Raw genomic sequence first — 13,024 nt, 5'->3', positions numbered from 1 at the left:
TACTGCATATGCTCTTTGCAATTCTAATTTGTTCACAGCATTGTGCAAAAGAAAAAATACACCCTTATTTACAACAAACATAAACTCCCTTTGGGTAGAGCTGTGCACAACTGTAAACAATACTGCAGTACATATTGGAACTGAACATACAACATACATAGTACTGTAATCATTCATGCACATCCAGACGTTCCTCATCAGTGAAAGCTGAGATTCACCTGAGAGAAATTGTTCAATTTAGGAGACATTTTCAGGAAAAAAAAAAAGATTTAAAAAAAATGTGTAAAATTTGCTTGACAGATTTTGACAACTAGTTCAACATTTTTGTATGTAATGACTCAAGCAATGAAATGAGGACTATTAGTTTTATATGGAATGACTATTCAGCATTCACAAGTATAGTTAATTTTGACTGACATGACATAAGCAAATGATAATGTTATAAAACAGCAGAGAGTTGTATGAAAGCAATTGATGCATGTCCAAAAGCATTTGCAATTTGTTGGAAGGAATGAGAAACTGCTACTATGATGTGCACAAATGACTAAATGTTGTGGAGGTTGAACTAACTGTTGTGCAAATGTAAATAGTGATGTGAAAAATGCACCAAAGCGACTGAGAAAAACTGTAAATGTAATCTTTAGTGATGTGCCTTTTGTCAGTGATCAGCCATAATAATAATAATATATAGTCACAATCAAAATTATTCTTGAAAACAATTCAAGTGATTCTAAGAATGTAAAGTTAATGAAAAATGAAAAAATCTAATTGGCACTAAACATTTATGTACAAAATTATTCAACTCACAAATTTTGTGCAGAAACTTTTATTCTTTATAAACTCCAATAAATAATGAATACTCCAATTAATACTGTAAGTGCTTAGAAGCTTCTGTCACCTCTCCACAGCAATCTTGGCCCATTCCTCACTTGAAAAAGCTGGAAGATCACAGATAATCTTTGGTTTTCACGTTACCACTGCTTTCTTCAAATTCCACCCAATATTTTCAATCAGAATTAAATCCTACGACTGATCCCTGAACCAGGCTTCGGTAGGTTTGGGTGTATACTTTGGGATGGCTGTCCTGCAGGAAAGTCCATTGATCACACGCTTTAGTCTATGCACCGAAGGCATCACCATCTTTGTCAAAATGGCTTGATACTTTAAAGAATTCATGATGTCCTTCATACAGTAAAGATTTCCACTTCTTGCAGCAGCAAAGCACCCCCATAACAAGACTGGAGCACCTCCATTTTTGACCATGGAGATGGTGTTCTTCTGCTCAGAAGCTTTGCCTTTTTTGCACCAGAAATTCCACTTATCCATGGGTCCAAAAAGTTCCAGTTTGGTCACATCACTCCATAAAACATTCTTCCAGAATTCCACAGGTCTATCCAAGTGAATTTTAGAATATTCAAGTCGGCCTTTTATGCTCTTCTTGGTCAAGAGTGGCATTCGGCAAGATGTGCCAACAAGGTCATGCTTGTCTTGTGTTTTTCTTATACTCTAAACTGAAATGTTGTTTCCTCCTTTCAACAGGTCATCTTGCAAGTCTTTAGCAGTAAATTGAGAGTTTTTTCTTCAGTTGCTCTGATCAAACATTTTATTCGCATTAATGATATTGTCCTTTTTCTTCAACACCCTCAAAGGTTTTCTAGTACAACTATTTTTTTCTGTTTTTTTTTTTAAAGCTTTCTATATAGTTCCATCCCATTTTTAAAGCTTTTAAAATGTTTAATAAGCTTTTTAGTATAAAATATTTAATCTTGGTTACATTTATAATTTAATTTCTAACCTTCTGAACCCAACTGTTCAATTGCTACCTTCATCTGATCTTCATCATGACCCATCATGTTGTATTTTTAACTCACAGGGGTGCCCATGCCCAAGCTGGAGTGGTATAAAGATGCTGTTCCCCTCAGTAAACTCAACAACCCTCGCTACAGGGTCATCTCCAGCATGGGCCTTCAGGTCAGGAAGGTACAGCCCAGCGATGCCGGAATCTTCCAGTGCTTTGCCAGGAACTCGGCCGGAGAGGCTCAGGTCCACACTTACCTAGATGTCACGAGTGAGTCTGACCCCAAAGGCGGGCAGGGGGGCGTCATGCTTTATTTATCACACATTTTCCAGACTTACTGTTATTAATTACTGACACACAAACAATCAAGACGTTGCCAAGGGTATTAGATGTGACCAGCTGTAAAGTGCACCTTTCAGCCGTTGTAAAGCAGTTCCCCGGCGTGACAGATGTGTTGTTCCTAATCTACGGACATGTGATTCTCACTCCTTTCTGTAAGAGATGCAACAGTGCAACTCCCTGTGGAGAGGCCTGTCTGGAGTTGATTACATCGTAGTGTTTGTCAGGACAAAGCCCCGATCTGTACATGAGGACATTAAGACCCCCTCAGAGGAGCACTCTCATCACACAGATAATTACCAGCGCCCCGACTGCACATATTTACTGCATGTAGATTGCCGTAATGATTTTAACTTCCAGCCGCATTGACCTTTGAATCATTCAATTGTCCGTGATTGTGCAGAATATTTTGGGGAATGGAGCTTGTTCATTAAAAATAACATTATTTCATTTTTTAAAAAGTTTTACAATGTCCTTGTAAAAATGTAAAACTAATACTGTTTTAGAGCATAACACGTTCACTAACAAGGTGAACTTCAGAGTTAAAAATAAATAAATAAAATGGTACAAAATTGTAGAATAAGGAGCCTTTAATACAGATAAGCTATTCATTTCAGCCCTCAAAAAAGTAAGGAGGTATAAAAAAAATGCTGCTCTGAATAGCTGAAGATCTGTTCTTGCATATTGATTGTGCATATCTAGACTCGCTCATTGACCGGCAATTCAGTCAAAGCTGTGTTCGTTCTTCCGCAGGCTTTATTATTCCTGTATAGATCTGTTTCATCCGAAAGTGATCAAGGACAAATACAGTGGATGAATGTTAGTGTGGTCCATAATTACTTACCAGGCCTTTATCTCCCTAGAGAGATGGGGTCATCATACAAAACATCAGAGCATATTTGAGCATGTTGATTTTCAATGACATACTAACTCTGATTTTTAAGTGTGGAACATTGTGTCAGGATGTACAGTTTAAGTGCTCTAGGAAAGATAGCACTGGCATACCTTTAGAATACATGAATTTGAGAGATATTGAGGTTTATTTTACATATGCGAGTAATGTGTAAATACAAGATGTGTCCTAAACCTAAATAAATCAAGACTTTGCTATGTGTCACAAGTAAAGGCACCTTCACACCAAGAATGATAACTATAAAGATAACCATAACAATGACTATATTAGCGTCCACACCAACAAACGATAATGCTCTATTCTAAGGTTTGCGGAATGGATTTGGAATGGAATGGAATGATTGGTCAATGTTTTTATCATTTATCAGCTGGGGGGAAAAAAACGTTTTGAAAGTGATTCCAAGGATATTTTTTCTCTGTGCCGTTTATCGTTATAGTTGTTGTGTGGACACATTCAGTATGCTATTCTTTTATATTAAGATTTCTAAGACTATATCTCTATCGTTATCTTTATAGCTACAGTATAACGATAAAGATATAGTTGTAAAAATTACTACTAAAAATTACTAGATTGTTACTGTTACTGTAATAAAAAAAGACTGATTTATAGCATAATATTAGATTTTGGTTATACTGCCATGCCCTACCGTTGCATCAGTATTCATGTGATAAACAATTATGTAAAGGAATTGGAAACCAAGCTGTGATGTATTTTATATTCCTGTCTCGACTGTTCCAAATGAATATGGCACATATTCAACAATGCATCCAAACAGTGATCATTTGCTCTCAAGCAGCAATGCGCTTTACTTTTCCAAATGGAAATACCTTTTCATTTAGACATCTCTGCCTATTAAAAATGACCTTGCAACTCCACATTGTGCACCCAATCAGAAAAGTGTAATTAGATTCATGCCAGTTGTTTACTCTCTCCGATTTGAAACACGAATTTGCAGACATGTCCCAGATCGCAATAAAAAGCCTCAATAGTGTTTTGATGGACATAACATTGTTTGAATACAGTTTACTGGCTGTTGTTTGGCCTCCTGTAATAATTTGCGTGTTCCTGTGGGGGTGTGTGGGTGGACTGCATTAAGCGTGAATGTGGGGTTTTTGAACGGATGTGGCGTTTTCTCGTCCTGATTAAAAATGTGAGTGTGTTCTGCAGGTATGGCTCCTGACTTCACCGCGGCACCGGTCGATATCACTGTCACAGACGGAGCGGTGGCTACGTTCACCTGTCAGGTATCTGGTGCCCCTAAAGCAGCCATCATCTGGAAGAGAGGTAATGCTAGTTCAATGTGATGTTTGATTTGAGCATTTAACATTTGAATTCATTAATGAATGAGGCTTAAATCACATCTGAGCTCTGTTTCAAACCTGGGGAGTTGCCTTCCTGCCTACAGCCTACAGTGGAGTATCTTAAAGACCCCCTGTGGTGAAAATCATGTTTTTAATGTTGTTTATATGTCTTATGTGGTGTTTTTAATATGCTTTAAGGCAACACCATTGCGGAGTATTTTCTGCTCAAAACTGCAGTAAAGAAAAGACAGTCTCAAAAACACGGTTTGAAATTACCAGTGTTTCTGACGTCACAAACTATCTTGTAACCAATCACGTCAACCTGCCGGCGGGCTTTAGCATATCATTAACTATCACCTCTCTGAAGCATAGGAGTCTCAAGAGAAGCCAGGTTATCCCGGTATATTTTTCTGTTGATATGAAAAATCGGGTACATTTAGCTATGTAGCATGTGAATTATGTATATGATGTATATTATGATGTTATGATGAACTATATGCTTTTCTCCACTGACGTTCTAAGTTGTTCAAAGTGTTTCTAAGGATACTGACTGTTCGAAGGCAGCTGTCTGACTCTGAGATGGAACATTAGTAACACATTATTAGCTGTTTGATAACGTAGTCATGCAAAAGGCTAATCATATTAATGACCTTTATGTGTCCGACGTTGAAGAGAGCGATACTTAAAACGCATTACCATTCTGATACGACTTGTATACAAGCCTGTATAGTTCACTCTTGTACTTCTTCTGAATCAGTTTCTGTTCCAAACATATACAGGTGCTGGTCATATAATTAGAATATCATCAAAAAGTTGATTTATTTCAGTAATTCCGTTAAAATAGTGAAACTTGTATATTATATAGACTCATTACATGCAAAGTGAGATATCTCAAGCCTTTATTTGTTATAATTTTGATGATTATAGCTTACAGCTTGTGAAAACCACAAAATCAAAATCTCAGAAAATTAGAATATTACATGAAATCACACAGTAATTACACAGTAATCCCATGGTCATTGAACCAGGTTTTGGTTCTTTTGGCAGTGTGGGCAGGTGCAAATCCTGCTGGAAAATGAAGGAAGCATGAAGTGCTCTGAAAATGTCCTGGTAGACGGCTGCGTTGACTTGGATTTAATAAAGCACAGTGGACCAAAGTCCTCTTTTCTGATGAGAGCAAATTTTGCATCTCATTTGGAAACCAAGGTCCCAGAGTCTGGAGGAAGAATGGAGAGGCACACAATCCAAGATGCTTAAAGTCCAGTGTGAAGTTTCCACAGTCTGTGTTGGTTTGGGGAGCCATGTCATCGGCTGGTGTTGGTCCACTGTGCTGTCCACTCAACACAGCCGTCTACCAGGACATTTTCTGAGCACTTCATGCTTCCTTCAGCAGACAAGCTTTATGGAGATGCTGACTTCATTTTCCAGCAGGATTTGCACCTGCCCACACTGCCAAAATAACCAAAACCTGGTTCAATGACCATGGGATTACTGTGTAATTACTGTGTGATTTAATGTAATATTCGAATTTTCTGAGATTTTGATTTTGTGGTTTTCACAAGCTGTAAGCTATAATCATTAAAATTATAACAAATAAAGGCTTGAGATATCTCACTTTGCATGTAATGAGTCTATATAATATACAAGTTTCACTTTTTTAATGGAATTACTGAAATAAATCAACTTTTTGATGATATTCTAATTATATGACCAGCACCTGTATGGCTGAATTAAAATTGTATTTCCACTTGCCATCGTGCAGCGTTTAATACAGTAAAGTTCAAAAGTCTAATTAGACTAATTCAAAGACTAATTAGCATATTCATGGGTCCACGTAAACTAAACGAAGCAAGGGTGTAGAGTTACATTCAAGCTATTTTAAGGCATGAATATTTTTTCCCACAGAAAAAAAAAAAAAAATCAAATATGGAATTTTGGTGATCAAAGATGGGTTTCAAGGGATAAAAATATTAAGTACAGGGGGACTTTAACCATTCAGTCTTGAATCCAAACAATTTAGAGCCAAAATAGGCAGAAACTCTGTACGCAGCTTTTGTACAAGAGACTTGGCTCGCAACTGAGTTTGATGTAACATAAAAATACGTAGCACCCACAAACATTAGGTGAAACAATGCATTTTTAAGTACACTTACCTTATCAATACATTGTACTAATGAAATATAAGTTTATCTATAACAACAATTTCATTCAACTCATCTGCTGTCTTGGATTAATTTTTTTGTCCCTGTGGTTGTCACAATGCATTCTGGGTTTTGGACACTGCTTTAGATTTCAGTCAAAATTAGGTTTATTAGGAGGCTTCAGAATTAAATTGCTCACTTTTTGTAACAGTCTTCACATTGATAACACCTATTCTGCCTTAAAATGTTGTCTTCATAGGCAGCCAGCTAGGCTTTGGAACAGAGCAACAATGTAATGTCAGTATTAACATGGGTGCATCTTAGCCTAGCTGTTTTGTTATGTTTACTAGTACTATATATCGCTGGCATTCTCGCTGCTTTGTTCCTGCGGCAGAGCCATCAATTGATGTATGAAGTTGTGTGCTTCACAGGAAGCCATTAAGATGTCTTTGTTGTATCCGATTGACAACACAAAATATAATTTCATGCAAGAGTAAAAAAAAAAAACTACCATCAAATTCTACAACTGTTTTGACTATATTCATGAGGTCGTTTCCATAGCATTCCCAATTATGAAGCGGCATATATAATAGTGGCCCCTAACAAGGTAGAGAGCTCTGCAGGCGGTTTTTCCTCTGGGAAAACTTTAAGCTTGTAATAAAATCATCCCGAGCTCCAACACCATGCATAGTGATGCTCTATTAATTCCTTATATGGAAGCAGAAGCAAGATATTGAGCTCTAACTGGTTTGTTTGTTGTTGTGTGTGTGTGTGTGTGTATGCACAACAGATACTCAGATCCTCGCCAGCGGTTCGATGCAGATTCCACGTTTCACCCTGCTGGAGTCCGGCGGTCTGCAGGTTCAACCGGTGGTGATGCAGGACACGGGCATGTACACCTGCTACGCCACTAACTCAGAGGGAGCGATCAACGCCAGCGCCTCCCTCACCGTATGGAGTAAGAGAAACACTTAATCAGAACACATTTGTGAACATCTTTCAGAATCTGCTTTTTCACTGACTTGAAAGAGGAAAGATGATGTCACTATGGAAGAATGAAATAAAATTAGAATAAATTAAACTTGTCTTACAGTTCTGACTTTATTTTTTGCACATCAGAGTTTATATCTTGGAATTTTGAGTTTAGTCAAAAAAGATGGAATGAATGTAAATGAAGGTGGGAGTAGGTTAAACCAGTCACTAGGCCACCGGGATTTTTCCCGGTGCTCCCGATGGCCAGTCTTAGCCTGGACCTGCCTAATTTTGTGACGGAAAGGTTCGAACTGGATCACAAAATTCATGTCATGAATGAAATATTAATTTTGTGAATGTAGTATTTGATTTTGTCATTAATATGAAAACAAAATGCAATGTATCAAAACATTTCTTGAACAAAATGTGTATTTTGTGATAAAGACAGTTCCTTTCATTTATGAAATTAGGTGCCTTTTAAAAGAGATATAATTCTTACAATTCTTTGCAAGATTCTTTGTGAGTCCTAGTTTGCATTTTCGTCCATTTTTTTTTTTTTTTCAAATTTAATTTAATTTGGACTTAAATATGGAAACACTTTTGTTAGACTGAAATCATTTGATTTTTGCACAGTCAGACTTGCACATCTAGAAAAGTGGGTTGTAGGTCAGTTTCGACCTGCATCTATTCACATAAGTTGCGCAAATATTCTGTAATGCATTGTGTCGTTTATACTTGGACAGACAGATAAAGACTGTAGCTCGAAAATAAAGGCCTGTTCACATCAACGCGAATGTTTCGCACAAAAAAAATATGACCCAATTTTCTCATGCAGATCGTCTATTCAGACCAATGCATAACAATGGCAGACGGGCTGAATGAAAATGCAATTTCACTTCTGACACTAGATGGTGCTTTGTAGAAAGCAGAAATAACTTGTTTCCTCACACAAAGCAGTGCTGTACATTTGAATTCGAATTTACTTTGCAACCGTTAAAGAGCAGGTTCTACCTAGAATGAATATGGGTAGTATGAATAAAATTCGGATGTACTACATCCGCCATGTTGTTACTGTCACAAGACCCACCGGCATCACTTACGTAACTTCACTGCCATTCATAAATCCCCTCCCGTGGCCTCTGGGATAGTAAAGTATCCAGCGAATGCGCACTTCAGAATCTTGGCGGAAGTAGTAGGTGTCAGGGCTCGTCGCAATGAAGAAGATGAAGATGAAGATGATTTCAAACGCTTTAATAATACAAACTCAGGAACAGGCAATCGGGTGAGACATTGACAAACAATACCGGACACTGAACTTAAGACAGGCAGAACTTAAATACACAGTGATGATTAATGCTAACGACAGGCAGCTGTGAGGAAGGTGATCAGTGTCCATGGTAACAGATTAGTGGTGGGAAACAGACAGGGAAACACAAGTGAGAAATGAAAACAAACTGAAAGTCAAATAACAGAACATAATGGTGACAGTAGGTCATCCGGGGACTTTTCACATACTGTTTTTCAAATAGTATTCGGACATACTATTCTATTGGAGCAACAGTAGCTTTATGGTACAGCAGCGGCTCTGCATTTGAACAAAAAGAGCAAATTTTATTGATTTTCCAGTTCTCTTACGAGAGTTCTCTCGTACTGCGTTCGTCAGAACGCTGCGGGAAAAGTCTCTTTTCACGAAATACTGAAGCAAAATTATCCTTAATTTTCATATTTGTAAAACGCATTGCGGCAGTGCACAGCCATGGCGAGACGGCTCGCTCACTCATTGGCTGTTCTGCGGCAACTGCATGAGCCTATCGAGCGAGGGCTGATGCAACATCAGACCAATGAGAGCGCTTCGCGCGCTCCTCGTCACATCCCGCCGAAACGGGTGTGGCCATCCCCTATAAAAGGAGCTCGAGTAGGCTGATTCAACTGATTTTCATCTCTTCAGCGAAGCTCACGCATCGCTGGATCACGGAAGAAGCAAGCGTCGTCGAGGCAAGCTTTTCAGCGGGACGAGCCCTTGAAGCCGCTGGCCTTCGCCGCCTTCTACTGCCGTACCTGCTGCGCTTTCCGGCGCTTCATATCCTTTACCTGCTCTGTTCTGTGTGTGTGTGTGCAGTGTTCTCCGAACACTCACCCCTAAAAGAGCCGCGTCTTTTTCAAGATGCCATCCTGTGGCTCGTGCCGAGCCCCGCTCACCGAGGGAGACCGCCACGTTATTTGCGTCTCCTGTCTGGGCGAAGATCACGCAGCGCTCGCGCTCGCTGACGGCGGCTGCCCTCACTGCGAGCTTTTGCCGATGGCGACTCTGCGGACTCGCCTGGCACAGTTCTCCGAGCCTGCGCCCCCCGCCGCGGTGCCGCGCCGTAGAAGCGCCGCTCGCAGCGGGCCCCGGAACCCACCTCTTCCCGACAAAGCTCGCCGGCTCGCCCGCCAGCTTCGCCGGCTTCCCCCGATGCACTTCCCGATGCTCAGCGCCCGCAGTCTGCCGCCGCTTCATCTGAGGAAGTTGTTTCTGAAGTCGAGTCGGTCGAAAAGGATTCCTGCTCTCTGCTAGCTTCAGGCAGTGAGGACTGGGCGAGCTCTGCGGATCTCACGCCTCCTGCCCGAAAGCCGTCGGCTAGAGCTAGCATCGAGAGGGAGCTCATGCGAGTACTCGCGCTGGCCGCGGCGAGCCTCGGCCTCGAGTGGTCTGCACCGGAACTCCCCTCGCGCACCCGGCTTGATGGTAGCTTCCTCCCTGGTGAGCGCACTTCTCCTGTGTCTAAGCCCGCTCCGTTTCTTCCTGAGCTTCATGAAGAAGTGGCGAAGGCCTGGAACGCTCCCTTTTCTGCACGAACACGTTCGTCTGTATCCCCAGCATTTTCCTCCCTGGATAATGCTCAGGACCGAGGCTACCTCACTCTGCCGCCGGTGGAACAGGCGATAGCAGCCCACCTTTGCCCGCCCTCTGCTGGACGGCGGACTAAGCCAGTGCTGCCGTCGAAAGCCTGCCGCATGACGTCGTCGCTGCTCGCGCGGATCTTCTCCGCCGCTGGGCAGGCGGCATCGGCTCTGCACACCATGGCCACGCTTCAGGTTTTCCAAGGCGATCTCCTCCGCAAACTGGACGAGATAGGACCTGAAGCTATCTGCATCACGGACCTGAGAAGCGCGTCGGATCTCTCCCTCCGCGCTACCAAGGCTGCAGCACAAGCCATGGGACGCTGTATGGCTTCCGCTACCGTAGCCGAGAGGCATTTGTGGCTGACGCTCACGGAGATGGCTGATGCAGAGCGCAACGCGTTCCTCGACGCCCCGCTATCCTCCGCTGGCCTCTTTGGATCTTCTCTCTCCGAGTTCGTGGAGAGATTTTCCGAAGCCCAGAAAGCGTCACAGGCGTTCAAGCACTTCCTGCCCAAACGCCCCAGTTCTGCAGCGGGCCGTGAGAAACAGGCCCCTCGGAGCTCACAGCCTCAGCCACCGGCCGCCCCCTCACAGCGACAGCAGCGCAGCTCACGCCCTCGCTCTCGCTCTACCAGCCGCCGCCCCACTCACCGCGGGCCGCGACCAAGGGTTGTGTTGAAGCCGGAAGCCCCAAAGAAATCCTAGCACGCCTAGGAAAGCGCAGGTGTGTAAGCCCCGTTGCGACCGGGCCCTCACCAAAGCGCACCGCTGTCTCAGTCCCAGGAATTGCGACTGCTTCAGCGTTCTCAGCAGAGCACAAGCCCGCACAGCTGCCCGCTTGCCTGCACACAAAAGCCGTTTTTACGGCTACCCAGATAAATCCCGAAAAGAGTGTATTTTCTGGTGTCCCGGCCAAGGCCGATGGTGCTATAAATGTAGTGTTGATGCCCACTTCTCTGTGCCCATCCCTACACACAAGCACAGCCCTGCACACAGGGCCCGTACTCATAAGATCGACGCAGTTCGATCGCGCCCCAAACATAGTCAAAGTGCCCACTTCCCAGTGCCCACAAACACTATGTCTGGCAAGCCACAGGCTCCCTGTAAAAACGGGACCTGTGCGCGCCCGCTCTGTTCAAGCAGACAGCGCGGCCAAAGCAGTAAACGTGCCCGGTCCCCGCCCACGTTCACTTGTAGGCTGCATGAGTCCCATGAGACCTTCTCAGACCTCCCTCGTTCAGATAAACACTGTAGCGAGGTCGAGGATGAGCGTTTTGCCCGCTGTATTAAGCGCGCTCCCCGCCTCAAATGTCACAGGCGTAACGCCTACGCTAGCGCACCCCGAAGCGCCGCCGTCGCACAGCGAACAGAGCGCGCTTCGCATCCAACCCCTAGCCGGCCATGCAGACGCATGGGCCGCGCTTCCAGGGGTTTCGGACTGGGTGCTAGACATTATAAAGAGAGGCTTCTCGCTACAGTTTTGTCGGCGCCCTCCACGCTTCACAGCGCGCGTCGAAACTACGGTGAATTCAGAAGTAGCACACCTACTTCGCACCGAAATATCAAAACTGTTGAGCAAAGGGGCGATACAACATGTATCCCAAGCTCAAAGCGAAGGGGGGCTATACAGCAGATACTTCCTAGTCCCCAAAAAGGACGGTGGTATCAGACCCATACTAGATCTAAGACGACTAAACAGAGCTTTAGTGAAACGCAGTTTCAAAATGCTCACGACCAGCAAAATCCTCGCGCATATTCGCCGAGAAGACTGGTTTATGTCGATAGATCTAAAGGACGCGTATTTCCAAATACAGATAGCGTCACGCCACAGGCGATTCTTGAGATTCGCCTTCGAGGGTCGGGCATACCAGTATACAGTCCTGCCATTCGGCTTGTCCCTGGCACCCCGTACATTTACGAAGTGCATGGACGCAGCGCTCGCTCCCCTCAGACTCAGGGGCATGCGAGTGCTGAACTATTTGGACGACTGGCTGATCATAGCTCAATCACGATCTCAGCTCGTGGAGCACAGAACCATGTTACTCGATCACCTCGAGAATCTTGGTATCACGATCAATTGGACGAAGAGCTCCCTGAACCCCAGCCAAACTATATCGTTTCTGGGCATCGTTCTGGACTCTCGTTCTATGACGGCGCGGCTGTCGCAACAGCGCGCGCTGCGCATACAGCACGCAGCGAGGTCCTTCCGCTGCGGTGCGATCATCCCGCTCAAACGGTTTCAGAGGATGCTGGGCCTCATGGCCTCAGCGTCATCAGTTCTCCAGCTGGGCCTGCTTCGCATGCGCCCTCTGCAGTTCTGGTTGAAAGCGCGAGTGCCACGCGGAGCGTGGGCACTCAGCCGATTGCGCCTCAAAGTCGATCAAGACTGCGCAGCAGCCCTGAGACCATGGGCGGCGGGCGATTGGTACCGTTCAGGTGTAAGCCTGGGGACTTCCTCGAGAGTGAAAGTGGTGTCTACGGACGCATCCACCTCGGGATGGGGAGCGCTGCTCGAGGGCAGGCCGTTCTTTGGCCTTTGGTCAGAACGAGAAAAGCTCCATCATATCAACTGCCTGGAAATGCTGGCAGTTCACAACGCGCTGACGCGCTTTTGTCCCCACATCAAGGACCAACACGTCGTAGTCCGCTCGGACAACACGGCCGTGGTGTCCTA

At 43.9% G+C, this 13,024-nt stretch overlaps 1 protein-coding gene across 2 annotated transcripts in view; it reads left to right on the top strand.

Annotated features, from left to right (window-relative positions):
* The window catches only part of sdk1a (sidekick cell adhesion molecule 1a), a 396,478-nt gene that overhangs the window by 297,640 nt on the left and 85,814 nt on the right, over positions 1 to 13,024 (top strand). For both annotated transcript variants that reach the window (XM_084124950.1, XM_084124951.1), the window contains exons 9-11: positions 1,874 to 2,068; positions 4,218 to 4,334; positions 7,283 to 7,450. In XM_084124950.1, coding sequence (XP_083981076.1) covers positions 1,874 to 2,068; positions 4,218 to 4,334; positions 7,283 to 7,450 — 480 coding nt within the window. The remainder of the gene's footprint in view (positions 1 to 1,873; positions 2,069 to 4,217; positions 4,335 to 7,282; positions 7,451 to 13,024) is intronic.

The sequence above is a fragment of the Abramis brama genome (assembly GCF_963993115.1).
Source record: "Abramis brama genome assembly, chromosome: 1".
Taxonomy (NCBI): Eukaryota; Metazoa; Chordata; class Actinopteri; order Cypriniformes; family Leuciscidae; genus Abramis; species Abramis brama.
Note: the sequence above shows the minus strand (reverse complement) of the source record. Positions and strands in the feature narration are given on the sequence as shown.